Source organism: Macrotis lagotis, chromosome 5 (genome assembly GCF_037893015.1).
Source record: "Macrotis lagotis isolate mMagLag1 chromosome 5, bilby.v1.9.chrom.fasta, whole genome shotgun sequence".
In the NCBI taxonomy this organism is placed as follows: Eukaryota; Metazoa; Chordata; class Mammalia; order Peramelemorphia; family Peramelidae; genus Macrotis; species Macrotis lagotis.
The window spans coordinates 112,624,392-112,642,211 of record NC_133662.1 but is presented as its reverse complement, the minus strand read 5'-3'; the positions used below and the strand labels follow the sequence as shown (position 1 = coordinate 112,642,211).

Below are 17,820 nucleotides of genomic sequence, written 5' to 3'. Positions count from 1 at the left end.
CTGGAGTCAGGAGAACCTAGGTTCAAATCCAGCCTAAGACACCCAACAATCACCCAGTTGTGTGGCCCTGGACAAGCCAACCAACCCCATTTGCCTGGCAAGCCCCCCCCGAAAAATAATAATAATAATAAATGTGCTTCAGTCTGTGTTCCAACACCACCAGGCTGTCGCAGGTGGATCACATTCTTTATGATAAGTACATCACAAAAGCTACTTCCATATTTTTCCATTATTGCCATTGTTGATCGCAACTGCCTCCATTTGTACTTCCCCACTACCATATAATATATTTTCTCTCTTCTTTCACTCTATCCCTCTTCTTAAATGTGCTGTAGGGTAGCTGAGTGGCACAGCATACTGATCACCAGCCCTTGGCCAAGAGGCCCCAAGCCCACATACCACCCCTTAGGCCCAGCAACCACCCAGTCCTGTGGTCCCAGACAAACCATCCAATCCCAGCCCATTCCAAGAAGTAAAAAAGAAAGTGTGTTATATCTGACCACTCTCTCCCATGGTCCACCCTCTCCTCCATCATTCAACTTACATCACCCCCCTTACCCCTGTCCCCCTTCTCTCCTTCTTACTCTAGATGTCTATACCCCATTGAGTATATATGCTGCTTCCTCCCCGAGCCACCTCTGATGAGAGCGAAGGTTCCCTCATTCCCCCTTGCCTTCCCTCTTTCCATATCATTGCAATAGCTCATTGTGGTAAAAAAAGTCTTATTATATGAAATATCTTAGTCTATTCCACCTCTACTTTCTCTTACTCCCATTACATTTCCTTTTTAGCCATTGACTCCATTTTTACAATATATTATATCTTCAAATTCAGCTCTCTCCTGTGCTTCATCTGTAAAAACTCCTTCTACCACCTCTATTAAATGAGAAGGTTCATATGAGTATTATCAGTATCATTTTTCTATGCCGGAATACATGCAGTTCATCATTAAGTCCCTCATATTTTACCTTTCTCCTCCACTCTCTATACTTCACCTGAGTCCTGTATTTGAAGATAAAACTTTCTGTTCAGCTCTGACCATTTTAACAGGAACATTTGAAATTCCTCTGGTTCATTGAAAATCCATCTTTTTCCCTGGAAGAGGATGTTCAGTTTTGCTGGGTAGTTGATTCTGTGTTGCAGTCCTAGCTCTTTTGCTTTCCAGAATATCATATTCCAATCCGTACGAGCCTTTAATGTAGTTGCTGCTAAGTCCTGTGTAATCCTGCCTGCAGCTCCACGATATTTGAATTGTGTCCTTCTGGCTGCTTGTAATATTTTCTCTTTGACTTGGGAGTTCTGAAACTTGGCTATAATATTCCTGGGGGGTTGGTTTTTTGGATATCTTTCTCGGGGAGATCAGTGGATTCTCTCGATTTCTATTTTTCCCTCTGCTTCTAGGATATCTTGGCAATTTTCCTGTAGGAATTCTTTAAAAATGATGTCAAGGCTCTTCTTCTGATCATGACTTTCAGGTATCCCAATAATTTTAAAATTATCTTTCCTGAATCTGTTTTCCAGATCAGTTGTTTTTTTTTTCAATGAAATGTTTCCCATTTTCTTCTAATTTTTCATTCTTTTGGTTTTTGAAGTATTGTGTCTTGACTTCTCGTAAAGTCAGCAGCTTCTTTTAATTCCATTCTACATCTGAAGGATTTGTTTTCCTCAGAGAACTTTCTTATCTCTTTTTCCATCTGGCCAATTCTTCTTTTTAAAGCATTCTTCTCAATAACTTTTTGAACTGTTTTATCCATTTGACCTATGCTGGTTTTTAAAATGTTATTTTCTTCAGCATTCTTTTGGATCTCCTTGACTAAGCTGCTGACTTCTTTTTCATGTTTTTCTTACGTCTCTCTCATTTCTTTTCCCAATTTTTCTTCTATCTCCCTCACTTGATTTTCAAAATCTTTTTTGAGCTCTGTCATAGCCCGAGCCCAATTTCCGTTTTTCTTGCAGTCTTTAGATGCAGGAGCTTGGACTTCCTCATCTTCAGATTGAGTGTTTTGATCCTTCTTGGGATCATAGACAATGTATTTCTCAATGATGTTCCTCATTTTTCTCTGTTTACTCATTTCCCCAGCCTGTGCCTGGTTTGGGGGTGTTTCCTAAGCTTTTGAGTATTATTGGGATACCCCCCCCAAGGATCTCCATGTGTGAAACTCTGACTTCCCTCCTGTGAATGACCACATGTGCACCCCTCTGCCACGGGACTGAGGTGGGGGGGGCTGCTGTTCTATGGGGGGGGTGGTCCTAGACTGTGATCAGGATCTGAATGTGGTCACAGCCTCAGTGTCCTGTTCCAGGTACAGAGGACAGACCTCAGAATTCTCTCTCTATTCCCCTACCTTGGGTACGTTGAGCACTCAAGGCTCAGTTGCCTGGGAGCTCCTGCTTACCAGCTCAGCCTGCTTTGGGATGCCTCTGGCCATATGGCTCACTGAGTGTCTTGAGGGCTGGGCTTCACCGCTTGCACTGGCAGAGGTCCCCCCACTGATCTTCCAAGTTGTGCCTGGTGCTCCCATGGGTGTAGGTCAGGAAACTGCCCCGCTGCCTTGAGCCAGGGCTCCCAGTTGCCCTGGGGCTGCCTCTGGGAGGCTGAAGTTCCTTCACTCTGGTGGGCCACCTCTCCAACCCTGTGGAGCAGAGCCTTTCTGCTATTTTCCAGGTTACCTTGGGTGGGAGAACTGCCTTACTGGATACCTCTGTGTATTCTGTCTCTGGAAAATTTAGTTAGTCATTATTTTGTGAGTTTTGAAATATTATAGAGACAGCATCTAAAAGAGGCTCTTCTGTCACCATCTTGGCTACACCCCATCTTTTTTCTTCTTTATTTGGTCTCTTTAAGGTATAGGTCTACCAATGGTATCAGTAGGTCAAAAGGCATGCACAATTTAGTGACTTTTTAGATATAGTCCCAGATTGCTTTCTGGAGTGATTGCAATTCATAGCTACACCAACATGGAAACAATAAACCAATGCAAAGTGAAATAAGCAGAGGCAAAAAAAAATTTAAGTAATGTAAAAAAGATCATAATGTAAATGAAAAAAACCATAAAACAATAGGAAATAAAGGGTGCAAAATTCAGAAAACAACCTTATGTTAAGTGTCTGAGGCCAGATTTGAAATCAGGTACTCCTGATTCCAAGGCTGGTGCTCTATCCACTGCACCACCTAGCCACCCAACAACTTTAGCTCCAAAGAAGAGATATAGGAAGATATTCCCCAAGTTGGGAGGTGGGGCCTACAGCTGTCGGCTTAGATAGATGGATGGATGGATATATAGATTGATGATAGATATAGACAGATTATTTTTACTGATCTCTTGCATCTTCTTCCTCTTGTTCCTTTAAAAAAATGTTTTTATAAAAGACAGCCTTCTAGTAGGGAAGAGGGGAACAGAATAGAGAGGAAAATCTTGGTAATATAAAAATGAAATAAATCAATTAAAATTTAATTTTAGAAAGCATTTTCAGCATTATTGATATGATCATTATCTTTTATTTTTGTTTTACTAAAATGTGTGGTCTATTATGATTATGGTTTTCCTTACATAGAATCAACCCTGCATTCCTATATTTTTCTGGTTTAAGCATTGGACCTATATTTAATCTCATAAATAATGTTTGGTAACTAAAATTTTTTTTCAAGAATAATTTTCATGGTGCAAGTTATTGTTTTTAAAAATTTTATAGAATCCTATAAGTCCATGTGACCTAGGGTTTTCCCCACCCCCACACTCCCCATAGTTCCTTTCCTTTTCCAAAATTAGATTTTTTTAATATCTGTCATTTTTGCTCCATTAATTTGGGTATTTTATAGTTTCATAGATAATTCTCTATTTCTTTTGAATCCTCAATTTTACTAGCAAATAATTCCAGATATAGATTCTGATAATTCTTTTTAATCTCTGTTGATTTCAATTTTTTATTTTTGTTAATTTGATTTTCATTTCTTTAATCAGGCGAGCTAAAGGCCTATGAATTTTGTTAGTCTTTTTAAAGAACTAGTTTATCAGTTCTATATTTTTTTGTTTTACAATGTGTCTATTTCTCCTAATTTCCAAATTTTTCATTTTTGTGCTTTCACTTTTTAATGAATCATCTCATCAATGTCATTGTATTTCACATATGGTTTCTATGATGTGTCCTTTGATCCACTCATCATTTATTATGTCATCATGGTCTCCATTTAGGTCTCCAATTTTCCTTTTGGTCCTTGTTTTGATTACTAATCTGATTAAGTTGTAGTCTGTAAAATATTTCTGAATTTTTATATTTTTTACAATTTCTCTGTGTCCTGATATATGGTCTGTTTTTATAAAGGTAACAGGTAATATTGAGAAATATTACATTATTTAATGTTCTCAATTGGAAGACACTATCTTTTAGTTCTTAAAATCTCTAACATTTTATTTAATTTGATAGTAGCCTTCTGATTATCTGCTGAATTTATCCAGCTCTGAGAAAGGAATATTAAAGTCTAGTTTTTGTATCATTGTCTATATATTTTTGTAATTGTCTAACTCGGGCTGTCCAAAATTCAGCCCACTACCCGAATGCAACCTGCAGTGAGATTTTATATGGCCCCTTGTGGGCTTACTAAATGCTTTAGAAAACAAAGACAAGCTACCTCAGAGCTCTCACTAAAATGGCAAATCAAAATGTATTGCCTATTGTTTCAATAAAGTTAAGTTTGGATATTCCTTATAAATTGAGATACAGTGCCATCTGGTGGATATGTATAGTGTTACTATTCATTGACAAGAATAATATGAATTGTTTATTGTTTTGCAAATAGTATTTTGCTTTACAAAATGGCATTATTGGAAAGCTTTCTTTTTTAAAATTCTCCTGATGCATAGTAAATTTTGTTCCTGTCTCTCATTTTGATTCTATCTGTGGTTTTACTTTTTAGATGTATTTGTTGTGAACAATAGATCGTGAGGTATCCTGCCATTTTCTTCCATTTTATTGCTTTATTAGTCTGTTCACATTTAAAGTGAAAAGAATTGGGCTTGTGATTTCCTTCATGGATTCAGTATTTTCTTAATCCTTTTCTTCTTTTTAAGTCAGTACTAATTCCTCTATAATTTACTTTCCTTAAACTACTCTAAGTGTCTCTCTTTTCTCATGATCTCCCATCCTATTTATTGATAAATTTGTACTTTTTTATAAAGTGCTCAGCACAGGGTCAGTCACATGTATAAATGCTGATTCTCTTCCTTCACCTTCCCTTTTAGGACAAAGAAGTCAAGAAATTATAAATTAGCTCCTCTGGCACTTGATGGTCACTGGACAAGGATATCACTTTTTGAGTACCAATAATCAAATTAAAGTTTATTGGAGGGATTTTTTAAACATCTTTTTATTCTGTTGAGGAATAGTACTCAGTCCTGTGAAGCCCTCTTCTGTTTCTGCACTGGCAGTGGAAGAGCAGAGAAAGGGAGTAAAAGATACTATGTCTCACCATGGTTAGTGAGGCTGCTCCTGGTGACTCAGTTGTTTTTTTTACCAGCCCCCTACTCCAAGTTTTTCCAAACTTGAGGTTAGCATCACCTCAAACTCAGGGATGCCTCCACACCACAGTGAAGTAATGGTGTAAGACTGGGAACAAAATAAGTCCATAAACAATTTGACATACACATACACACACACACACACACACACACACACACACACAATCAGATATATCTGTAGTTATGTTTTCCTTCATTTTGTCTAACTGCACTATGATTCCAGTTATTTTAATTCTTGACTATTCCAGGTAAAGTGGAAGAGAAGGGAAGCATCTGAAATAGGTCAAGGTGTTTTTAGGCAAACCCCTATCAAAGTCTCCCACACTTACCCCAGGAAGATTCACTTTGATGACAAATTCTTTTTTAAAATCCCTAACTCCTTTGAGCTAACCTATTCACACCCTAGTATCCATTACTTTAATCTGATAGTAAGATTACCATTTAGCCAACAGTTGTAGCTTTCCAGTGGAGTTTGATTTGGATTGGAAAGGGAAAGGAAAGAGAAATACTAAATCTAGGGGTGATAAAATAACTATGGTACAAGTAGGGTAGATTTTTTCAGATAATCAAAGATTAGCATAAAGGGAGCAAAAGCGGGGGAAAATGAGAGGAGCTAAAATGGAATGTTTTGTCTCATTTTTTCCAGTCATTTTTTCCTAAAACCCTAGTGGGAGCTTATATACTAATGGTTAAGAAATAGGGATTAATTTTGAAGACTGAAAAACCTCAAATTAAATCTTTACCTCAGTTTGTATCTCCCTATCCAATCTCTAATCTTCCTTCATCAGGAGAGGAAGCCTTAAGGTAAAAAGGACAAGAGATATATGAAAACATCTCCCAATTTCTGTAATTAGTATAGTATTTGAGGAATTTGTTCTTTTTTTTTCCTCACACAGTATCTAACTGCTTGCCCCCACCTTGATTACTATGCTTTCTGGAAGTAGTCATATGCAAAGCTCCAATGAAGATGGAGGGATGAATGAATGAGAAATACTGGGTGAGCTGAAGGAAGCCACCAGTGTTGATGTAGGGACAAACATTTCACTCCAATTTCTGGGTATAAATCGCCCAGAAGACATGTTGTCCTTGACCAATAGAAGAGATGCTTGGGTAGAATAATGTGAACATGATGACCTCAATATAATTCTTTCTTTGAACTGGTCTAGAGAAGGTATCTTCAGTTCAAAAGAATTAAGGACAATGATAAAGAGCAACAAGCCCTAACCATACTGTACTCACCCCTTGATGAATGCCCACATAAAACTGTAGAGTAAACACAATTCTCCATTGGAGTGAGAGTTATAGGGGGTCTTGGGAATCTTAAGTATGTTCTTATCTGTTTGATATTGGGAGAAATGATATACACTAATGGTTCCAGCTGCAACCTAGGTGGAGACAAATGAGCCTGGAAAGTAAAAGGTGCCCATAATGGCTTACTTTCAATATCCAGCACTCTGAGTTATATTAAATTCGTCTCCTTTGTTAGATTATTATTTTTGTTAAAATATATTATTTTACAAACCGTCAGTATTCTTAGAATTGAGTTTAGAAAAACTGCACCTTGCACAGATTTCCATCCTTAAGCTATCAGCCAGAAAGAGGAAACATTTCTTTTTCTTTTAATGCCCCCACCCCCCAAAAAATATAGACTCGCATGAGCGATAAAGGGGAGAGAAAAAAATTAAAATCATAATAATAATTGTAGGTATGGCCAGGTGGCGCAGTGGATGGAACGCCGGTCCTGGAACCAGGCGCACCCAAGCCTAAATCCGGCCCCAGACACCCAACAATCATCCAGCTGTGTAACATGAAAGCCAACCCAACCCCATTGCCTGCAAAAACAAAAAAAGAAAACAAACAAAAAAAAGGACCCAAAATAAAATAAATTAGTAATAATAGTAGGGGTGGCCAGGTGGGGGAGAGAGCACTGGCCCTTAAGCCAGGAGCACCAGGGTCCAAATCTGGCCTCAGACACCCAACAATCACCCAGCTATATGGCCCCAGGCAGGCCACCCAGCCCCATTTGCCCTGCAACACCCCCCCCCAAAAAAAATAATAATAAAAAATGTGCTTCAGTCTGTGTTCTAACACCACCAGCTCTTTTGCGGGTGGATCACATTCTTTACGATAAGACCATCACAAAAGTTACTTCCATATTTTTCCACCCTTGCCATTGCTGATAACAACTCCCTCCTTTTGTATTTCTCCACTACCACATACTGTATTTTCTCCTTTCACTCTGTCTCTGCTGTAGGATAGCTGAGTGGTGCAGCAGACAGATCCCCAGCCCTGGAGCCAAGAGGCCCTGAGCCCACATACCACCCTTTAGGCCCAGCATCCACCTGGCCCTATGGTCCCAGACAGACCATCCAATCCCAGCCCCTTGCAAGAAGTAAAAAAAAGAAAATTGAGGAAACACTTCTTGAAAAATTATCATCTCCTCTAATGGAGTCCTTCACTATCTGGGACCTGCCTATTTTACCTTATCTACCTTCACCTACTCTCATTATATCTCCCACTATACCTGATCTCTTCTCTAGCTAAATACTCACTTTGTTCCCCAATATACCTAGAACGTTCCTACTAGTGATGCCTTCATTTCCTTTCTATCAAAGTTTTCATTCTTTAGAACTCAAGTCAAATGTCTTCATTCAATCGGCATTTATTATATACAGTCTCATATTGTATCTATTTCTATAGATATTCTCTCTCCTACTCAACCTTAAGCTCTTGGAAAGGAATCAGTCTTATGCATTTTGTAGCCTTCACACATTTTACAGTCTTACACATTTCTAATTCTCAATAAATATTTGGTGAATACTATTGAATTTAGAAGGTTAATTATTAGTACCCAAGAAATGACATCTTATCTTTCTATAAAAAAGATCGAAAACTTGCCTTCTTTATGTTCTTAATGCATTTAGTTGTGAAATGCATGCCTTTCCAATTGAGACTTATTTTCTAAAGGGGAACTTATGAAAAGATAGCAGTCTAAAAAATTAGTAAGAGAATACTTTCCAAGTGGCATATATAACATTCGGCTACATGATCTGACTCTTTGAAATAAGGCTTAATAAATAGGATAAACTAGTATTAGGTAACATTAAAAAGTTTATGAAAAATAGACTTTATTTTACTATATATCAAACATTACTATAAACAAATGAAAAGATAAAATGTATCCATGTTCTCCATGGTTTTTGTTACTCCATTTTCATGTAAACAGATTACATTACCACCTTATTTATCTGACCTATGCTTGTCTGGAATGGTTATACAACCTTACAAAATGATTCTTTATAGCTCCTTGCACTATAGGAATAAGGTATATAAGCCCAATACAATAGAATCAGAAGTCTGATTCTGGAAATTTAATTTCTGTCAATCATTCCAAGATAGAGCAGAATCCTGATACAGAAGACAGAGCCTTGAGAGCTGGGAAATCCAGGTTCCTTCCAGACATACCATTTCTGTGACTTCTGGGCAAATCACTCAAGCTCTGAGGGCTCCTAACAACTCTCTGAAATATATTTGGGGGGAGGAGGGGAGAGAGAGGTAAAGGGTGGGGATTGCATTGACAATATGGAAGAGTAAAGGGATTTTCTATTTGAAAAAAGTCCAATCATTGATGCAGAACAAAATGCATTAATTAATTAAACGTTCTCTAGTAACTACCAGAATTTCCTGGTTATCCTTTTAAAGGAAAGGTTTGAAATCAAAGCTATGTTTTACCCAGGATCCCGCTACTGAAGCTCCCAGAAGTCCTTTAAGTTCCCTAAAAACTGTGCCTTTACCTACTCACAATGCCTTTATCAGCCAAAATCTCTAATTTAGAGAATCTGAAGAAGAATAAACAACAATTTTTTGAAAAAGAACTATCTGATTATTGCTTGGTCCTGACTTATTCAAATATGTGCAGATATATTACATGTATTGCCAATAGTCATGGAATCCACGAATAAATGAAAACAATTCTCTCAATACTCCAAAATCAGAACTCCAGTTAGGCCATGCCTAGAAGCTACAGGAATGACATCACGTAGGAGTGGCTTCCAAGACAGTCTCCTGAGTTTCCATAGAAGTAGAATCTTCTGTCTCAGAAGAAGGACTATCAAGAAGAGGACCAGCACCAACCATTTCCAAATGGTCTGCTTTTGCCAGTTCATTGCCCATGTCTGTGTTCTCTTTAGTTTGCATCTCCTGTTCTTCCATTTCCAAAGTTTTGTCTGGGGCTTGAGCGGCAGCTTCCTCATCTTCCTTCTGTTGCGCAAAGCTACAAATCATGTTGGGTCTATATGAAAAATCATTGTCCTTGATCTGCAGCCATTCTACACCACCTGTTTCATAAAAGAAATAATTATGCCAAAAATAGGAATAACGAGGAGGAAAAAAAGTTATAAACCAATATTTTCCTCAAAGTAATCTTAGGCTGATATTCCCGCCCCCCCAAAAAAAGTCAAAGGAAAAACACAACCCTTAAAACAAGTGGCATTGATAACTGCGTATTCACCTGCAAATCTTGGAAATGTGAGTGCTTACAATGAAAAACTCCATGAAACCAAAAAGAAAAAGAAAATTCAGTTACTCTTTTTTTGACAGGAGAATGACATTTTACTAATCTATCCCAGGTCTTTCTCTGAAGAGTTTAATTCAGTCTCTCAATGTGATATCTTTTTTTTTTCGAAGTGCTATCATTAACCAGAGGTCTCCTGAAATTACCTCTGATAACAATGATATGGGAGCGGCTAGGCGGATAAAGCACCAGCTCTGGAGTCAGGAGTACCTGGGTTCAAATCCCGTCTCAGACACTTAATAATTACCTAGCCGTGTGGCCTTGGGCAAGCCACTTAACCCCATCTGCCTTGCAAAAACCTTAAAAAAAAAAAAAAAAAAAGCTCCCTATCTACCACAAAATTTCAATCATTTGTGGAGGATTTAAGGAACTATCCTACCTTTATAGTTTTCTCCTATTATACCCTTTCATCCACTCTAAACTCCAGTCCAATTCTATGCCTTTTCTCATGCTATTTCCTATTCAGAGAATGCTTTTATACTCCTTCTGCCAAATGAATTCCTAATCTACTTTTAAAAACTGAATTTAAATGACACTTTTTCCATGAAGCACTTCTCTGATTCCCTAACAAAGTACTTTGCATGTCTCTGCTGCCCTAATATAGATGTGTCTATAAATAACATATCATATCATTTTATCTTCTCTAGCACAGAACTCTGGAAACTAATTCAAATGTAATTTCTTAGTAAGCAATAAAATAACTAGTATCTTCCTGGTAGGTTACTCTATATTGAGGTTCAATTAAACCTGAACTTGTATATTTGTATATATTGTTCATAGTTATTTCACTAATCTGAATTATGCTTGAATTAGTTTCTAAGTACTATCCAGACATTAATTTGCTAACTCTTTGAGAGCAGAGACTTTTTTTGCTTTTTCTTTCCATCAAGTACTTAGAACAAAGAGTTCCTGATCCTGACTAAGCACTTAAATGCTTTTTGACTGACTGATATGTCAAGTTCAAATCACTATGAAAATGATGGTTACTAACCTATGTTTTCTTCTCCCTCCTTCTTCTCAGTCAGAAGTGTCCTTGTCATGCTCAGCTTCTTCATTGTGTGGCATTTATATTTCAGCTCCGTTTTATGATTACCTTCTGCATCAACTATAAACAAAGTTACTTCAATTACTACATTGTCCAATTTCCTATGAAAAATTAGGCCTTGTGGTCCTTAGCCTAACCTGGGAAATCAGAGTAATTACTCACCCTGATCTGTATTTTCTTCAAACACAACACAGGTTCCAAGAGTATCTACAGAAAAAGCAGAGGACAATTTATTAAGAAAAAATATTCTTCTCAGGAAGTCACATAATTAAAAAGGAGTTTCAATCAGTGACCTCCTCCTACCTTCATATTCCCCAGCAAAGACATAGCTGTCCACTTGAAGAATAGGTCTCTCTGTGTCAATGCCCTATGAATTGAACATTATAAAAAACAGTCATCTCTAGAATAAACTATAGTAGGTCATTTTGTGATAAACTTTTAACACACGTATCCTCCAAATAAATACTCTAAGAAATGATATTGCTCTAATAGCCATTGTAGTTGCAGTCCAGGGAATACTTCTTTGGTGAATTTTCTATCTAATTCATGTAAAATCAATTATGAAAGATTAACTAAAGGTCAGTTAAAAAGCTATCCAACTAAAATTTCAAAGGAGACAGGGAATAAAGTGACAACCCAGCAGCAAACAGTCAATTTATTAAACACCTACTTAAAGCCCTGAGTATACAAAAAGAGGCAAAAGATAGTCCCTGACTACAAGGAGCTCCCAATAAATTGGAGGAGACAATAAGAAAACAAAGTTCAAATGAGCTCTAGACAGAATAAATAGGAAATAATTAAGAGGGAAGACACTAGAATTAAGAAGGTTGGGGAAAGGCTTCCAATAAAAGATGAGATTTAACTGGGACTGAAAAGAAGCCATAGAAGCCAGAAGGCAGAGATGAGGAGAGAGAGTATTTTAGGCATAGGGATGGCCAGAGAAAATTCACACATCCCAAGAAATTTCTAAGAGATATCTTTTCCTTCTCAGTGACTCTCCATTATTCTCTATGTTTATCTTTCTCATTGCCTCTATGAGCTTATCTTCTCCCCCATTAGCTCCTCTTCGTAGCAGCCCAAGACTAATATCCATTTTATAATATTTTTCTATTATCCAAATAAATCATATTTCCTACTCTTAATGAAAGAGGGCAGAACACTAAATATTTATATTTCCTTTAATAAAGTCTTGATAAATAGCTTTCATAAAATTTTGAGGAAAGTAATTGATGACTTAAATCTTCTGATTTGGATGATTGTTAATTTTAAAAATCTATAGGAATGGGGCAGCTAGGTGGAGCAGTAAATAGAGCACTGACCCTGGAGTCAGGAGGACCTGAACTCAAATCCGACCTCAGACACTTAATAATTAACTAGTTGTGTAAAATGTTGGGCAAATCACTTAACCCCATTGCCTTGCAAAAACTAAAAAACTAAAAAATAAAAAAAATCTATAGGAATAGAAAGCCCATTACTTGGGTATATAACTATGCTTCAAAGTGATTTACTATTTTAAAGATCATTACCTACTGCCTGAAATTTTACATACCAACTATCATTTTTAATATAGAAATTCTTTATAAATCAGATTGAACAACATATAATTAAATATTTAGCTGGCAAAGCACTTGCACTTGTGATAATTGCAGTTTATATAGTTTATATAGTTCATTTATATAGTTCAAATCCACTTTAGTTGTGTGGCACTGGGCAAGTCACTTCATCTCTACTTCAGTTTCTCTATCTAAAAAATGATGATAATAGCACCTACCTCCTAGAGTTGTTGTAAAGATACAATAAAATAATAAGTGTAAATCACTTCTCAAACTTTAAAATGCCATAGAAATGTGAGTTATGGTTATAGTGTTTAATGGTTTAGAAGACATTTTACTAACAAGAATTGTGTAATACAGGCAGAACAAACATTAGTTTCTATTTCCAGATTACAGAAGAAGAAACTGAAGCTCAAAAAATTATGGCTGCCCAAAGTCACACAACGAAGACCTCTCAGAACTAGAACTCAATCCAGATTTGTTGAATTTAAGTTGTTTCCTTTTCCCTATATTACACAGTTAATACAAGTTTAATACTGCTGTTAGTTTGGGAATGATTTAAACAAAACATAAAATGCAGTCCACTCACCAAAATCTTGCATTTGTTTCCACATCTTGTTAAAAACTCTGAATCAATAATTCCTGATAATTCCACCATGACCAATTGCTCCTGAAGGGGAAAAGGAAATGGTGTTTAAAGGTAAGGAAATGGCAAAGCAGATGTTCATTTTTAGAGGGAATGGCTAAACAAACTATAGTATATGAATGTAACAGAATATTACTATGCTATAAAAAATATCAAACATTCTGAATACAAAGCATGGATTTTTTTGAAGAAGTAATCAGTCAATAAAACAATATACACAATTACTACAGAAATGTAAATGAAAAGAATACAGGAACAATTAGACTGAAGTTGCAGAATTATAAAAAAAACAAGCACAGTTAAAAAAGAAGAGAAGATACCTCCCTCCACTCTTCCAGAAGTAGGAGATCCACAGTTGAGGCACATTACATATATTTTAAATTCCTTTAATGCATTGATGGATTTTGCTACTTTTTCCTTTTCTTCCTCTTGATAGTTTTTCCCTTTAAAAATAATCTTTGCTTTATGGAATGGCCCTCTGAGAGAAGGGAGGGAAAGAATACTAGGAGAAATTTAAATGATGTAAAAACAAAGTTATCAATCATTTTTTTTTTAGGTTTTTGCAAGGCAAATGGGGTTAAGTGGTCTGCCCAAGACCACACAGCTAGGTAATTATTTAAGTGTCTGAGGCTGGATTTGAACTCAGGTACTCCTGATTCCAGGGCCTGTGCTCTATCCACTGTTCCACCTAGCCACTCCCAATCATTTTTTTTTAAAGTTTGCCACTGTGGTGCTTGATGTGGATTCAGAAGAATGGAGCTTTGCCATTCATGCTGTGTATAACTTCCTCTATATAGCTGCAAAATTCCCACTCCTGAGAATACAACTCCCACCTTGTTACCATCTTTAATCCTCAGAGCCTCCCTGTTGCCTTCAGGGTAAAATAAAATACAAACTTCTCTGGCATATGAAGCACTTCACAATCTAGCTCCAACATGCTTTTACATTGAATTTTCAATACTGACCCTCACTCGGTTCCCATTTCCATCTCCTACCTCTGCATCTTTGCACAGGTTCTCTACATCAACAAGCATTTGTTTATCACCTACAATGGGTCAGGCACTTTAAGTGCTGAGGGAGAAAAAGACAAAAACAGTCCCTGCTCTCAAGAAATGTCTAATGGACAACAGAGACATCTAATTACAAACAAAAAATATGAAAACTGCTGATCTAATAGGAAGACACTGGAATCAGGGTAATTAAAAAAGACTTATTGCACAAGGTGGGGTAGCTCAGACTTGAAGAAAGCCAGGGAGCCCAAGAGATGGAGATGAAGGAGGAGAGAGTTGCAGTAAGTGACCAGTCAGTGAAAATGCATGGGAGTTGTTACTGGATCTCAAAGTACTTGGGAAGAAAAAGAAGAGTAAGACTAGAAAGGAAGGAAGTGTCTGGGTGATGAAGGACTTTAAACAAAGAATTTTCTATTTGATCCTGGAGGTTAACAGGGAGCTACTTGGAGTTTATTATATTGAGGAGATCAAATCCATTCTTTTTTTTTTAGGTTTTTGCAAGGCAAATGGGGCTAAGTGACTTGCCCAAGGCCACAGAGCCAGGTAATTATTAAGTATCTGAGACCAGATTTGAACCCAGGTACTCCTGACTCCAAGGCTGGTGCTTTTATCCACTGCGCCACCTAGCCGCCCCTCAAATCCATTCTTTAGGAAGTTCATTTTGATAACAGACTTAAGACAGGGAGATGAATCAGGCAGTCCACTTATAAGGTGATGCAGGGTTATACCAAAGTGGTGGCTGTGCTAGAGAAGAGGGGGCATGTAACAAACATTTTGCAAAGGTAGAATTCACAAGACTTAGCAACAGATTGGAAACAGGAGGTGTCAAGGATGACACCTAAATTATCAGCCTGGATGACTTTGAAGATAGATGATGTCAACAGTAATAGAGAAGTTAGGAAGAAAAAAAGGGTTTGGGGAAACATGGTGAGTTCAGGCAGTTGGAAAAGCTCGATCATCATGCTTGGAATGTTTTCTTTACTCACCTCTCCCCAAGCAGATATGGGCAGCTAAAGAGTGCAGTAGAAAGCCTTGTTTAGAGTCAAGAAGATCTATGTTCAAATCCAGCCTCAGATACTATCTGTGTGATCATTTAACCCTGTTTGCCTCAGTTTCCTCATCTGTAAAATGTGTTGTAGAAGAGAATGGCAAACCCCTTCAGTATCTCGGCCAAGAAAACCCCAAATGAAGTCACAAAAAGTTGGACACAATTGAAAGGATTGAACAAAACTGCCACCCAATTATATTTCTGTATGCTTTTAAAGCTCAGTTCAAGTGACACCTCCCATAAAAGCCTTATCTTGATTGTCCCAGTTGTTACTGTTCTTGAATACAGAAATTGCTTTATATTTTGGGGAGTATATATCTCATATTTATCTTAGGACTTATTGTTTCTCCTTTATAGAATATAACCTTCTTGAAGGCAGTGACTCTCTCATTTCTATCTTTTATAATTTCAGAATCTAGGAGAGTTCCTGGCACATGGTTATTACTCAGTAATACTGTTCATTGTCCTGACTGACTGGAACCCAATTACATCCTGGTACAGTAGAAAGTCTGCTAGATTTGAAACCATAAAGCTGAGCTTCAAATTCAGAATCTGCCACTTAAGTGTGAGCTTTGTCCAGTCATTTACACTCTCTAGCCCTCATATGTAAAATGAGAGTTTTCAACTGGATAATCCCTGAGGATCCTTCTAGCTCTAATAAGCTCCATAATAATTTCCATAATGGACAACTAAGAAAAAAGTTATCACCATTCTATACCAAATTTTTTTATAACAAATTAAATTGCTAGAATGACCTACAATAACTACTTTTTTTTTTTAGTTTTTTGCAAGGCAATGGGGTTAAGTGGCGTGCCCAAGGCCACACAAATAACTTTACTCTTGACTTTGCCTCATTTATTTAATATTTTTGGGAGCTCCGTTACAGCCAGAAGTTCAGTATAATGGAAAGGATGCTGAGCGGAAGTCAGAAGATCTAGAATAGAGTCCTCTTGGCTACAGCACCGGCCCTGGAGTCAGGAGTACCTGAGTTCAAATCCCGCCTCAGACACTTAATAATTACCTAGCTGTGTGGCCTTGGGCAAACCACTTAACCCCATTGCCTTGCAAAAACTAAAAAAAGGCACATATATATATATATATATTATGTGTGTGTGTGTGTGTGTATGTATATATATGTATTTATTTATTTTTATGCCGAACTGATTTTGTGCCAAACCTTTCTGACTTACCCGCAGGTTTCTGGGCTCTTCTCTCAAGCCGCATGCAAGTGGGTTCGGGCTGGGCCAGCCCTGCCGAGGAGCCCCGGGAGCATCGGCCCGGGCCCGGCCCAGAAGGCCCGGGGGCGGCCCGAGGGCGGGGGCCCCGCGCCTCGGCCGCCCGGCCACGCCCCCCGGGGACCTGCTGCCCCGCCCCCGGACTGCCCTCCCCGTGACCCCGTCGGGACGCCGGGGGTGGGGCTGCCCGTCCCCTCCTCCCGCCCATTTCACAGAGCAGGAAACGGAGGCCCCGGTGCGGGGACCCCGGAGGCCCCGGTCCCCCAAGCGGCGGTTCGCAAGGGGCGCTACGTGAGTGCCTGTCTCCCCGGACCCGTGATCCTGCGCCTCCCCGGAGACCGCGGGCCTGAGCCTCGGGGAGGGCGCCTGGGCCGCCCCGTGACCTTGACCCCCGTCGGGTGCATCCTTCCATCCGGGACACTCACCTCTTCTTCCTCCTCCACCTCTTTGTCGCGCCGCGGAGCCGGCCGAACCTGGGCACCAGTCGCCATGGTCCAAGGGGCCTTTCCCCAGCCACCCCCGCCTCCACCGAGGGCACGTGACTGGGCGCGCCTCCCCCCGCCTTGCATCGCCATCTTGAGGGCGGACGGTTGAGAAGTCACTTCCTAGACGTCTGGTTCCGGCTCCGCCTCTTCCGCCCAAACGGCTCTCCCCGGCCCTTCCGGCGGAACGAAAGCGCGGCTGCTCCGGGCGGGGGCGCGCGTCACGTGCCGCCTGTGCCGTGAGCCCGGGGCCCTCCCCGCCTGGGGGCGGACCTCGGGAACTAGTCCATCCGGCTGGCCCGGGCGGCGAGCATCTATTTAGCACCTGCTGTGTGTAGGGAAGGCGATGGCAGGGCACTTCCCCGTTATGTTTGTCCTTCATGGAAGAAGACCAGCCCCTCAGGGAGGCGAGGCATGGCGAGCTAAGTCAACCAGCCTCACGCTGGACATGGCCCCGGATGCCAGGCGCGACCCCATCAGGGCCACCGTGCCACCCAGGCCTTGGGGCAGAGGTTAGCCCCCGATTGGGGCATTTTGTGAAATCCATGGGCATTTCTTTTCTAACAGACACTCCTCTAGTCTTGGCAGCGCCCCCTTCACCCCAGGCTAGGCCGGCCCTGATCACCTGATCCAGAGGGATCCTAAGGGAGGGGACAATTGCAGAAGATTACTACTATGCCATTTAGTAAAACTAGTATTAACCACCAGAATC

At 39.4% G+C, this 17,820-nt stretch overlaps 1 protein-coding gene across 3 annotated transcripts; it reads right to left on the bottom strand.

Annotated features, from left to right (window-relative positions):
• Positions 1–8,609: 8,609 nt before the first annotated feature.
• On the bottom strand, positions 8,610–17,224 carry GTF3C6 (general transcription factor IIIC subunit 6). Of its 3 annotated transcripts, none has more exons than XM_074187367.1 (6): positions 17,052–17,224; positions 13,277–13,357; positions 11,438–11,501; positions 11,297–11,341; positions 11,081–11,194; positions 8,610–9,853 (listed from the first exon to the last, which is right to left on the bottom strand). In XM_074187367.1, exons 1-6 carry the CDS (start codon positions 17,199–17,201, stop codon positions 9,552–9,554), a joined length of 756 nt encoding a protein of 251 aa, XP_074043468.1. In that variant the 5' UTR covers positions 17,202–17,224; the 3' UTR covers positions 8,610–9,551. The 3 variants fall into 3 exon arrangements, with proteins under 3 accessions (XP_074043468.1, XP_074043469.1, XP_074043470.1); XM_074187368.1 differs by lacking the exon at positions 17,052–17,224 and adding an exon at positions 16,582–16,665; XM_074187369.1 differs by lacking the exon at positions 17,052–17,224 and adding an exon at positions 15,330–16,462.
• Between the last annotated feature and the right edge of the window lie 596 nt (positions 17,225–17,820).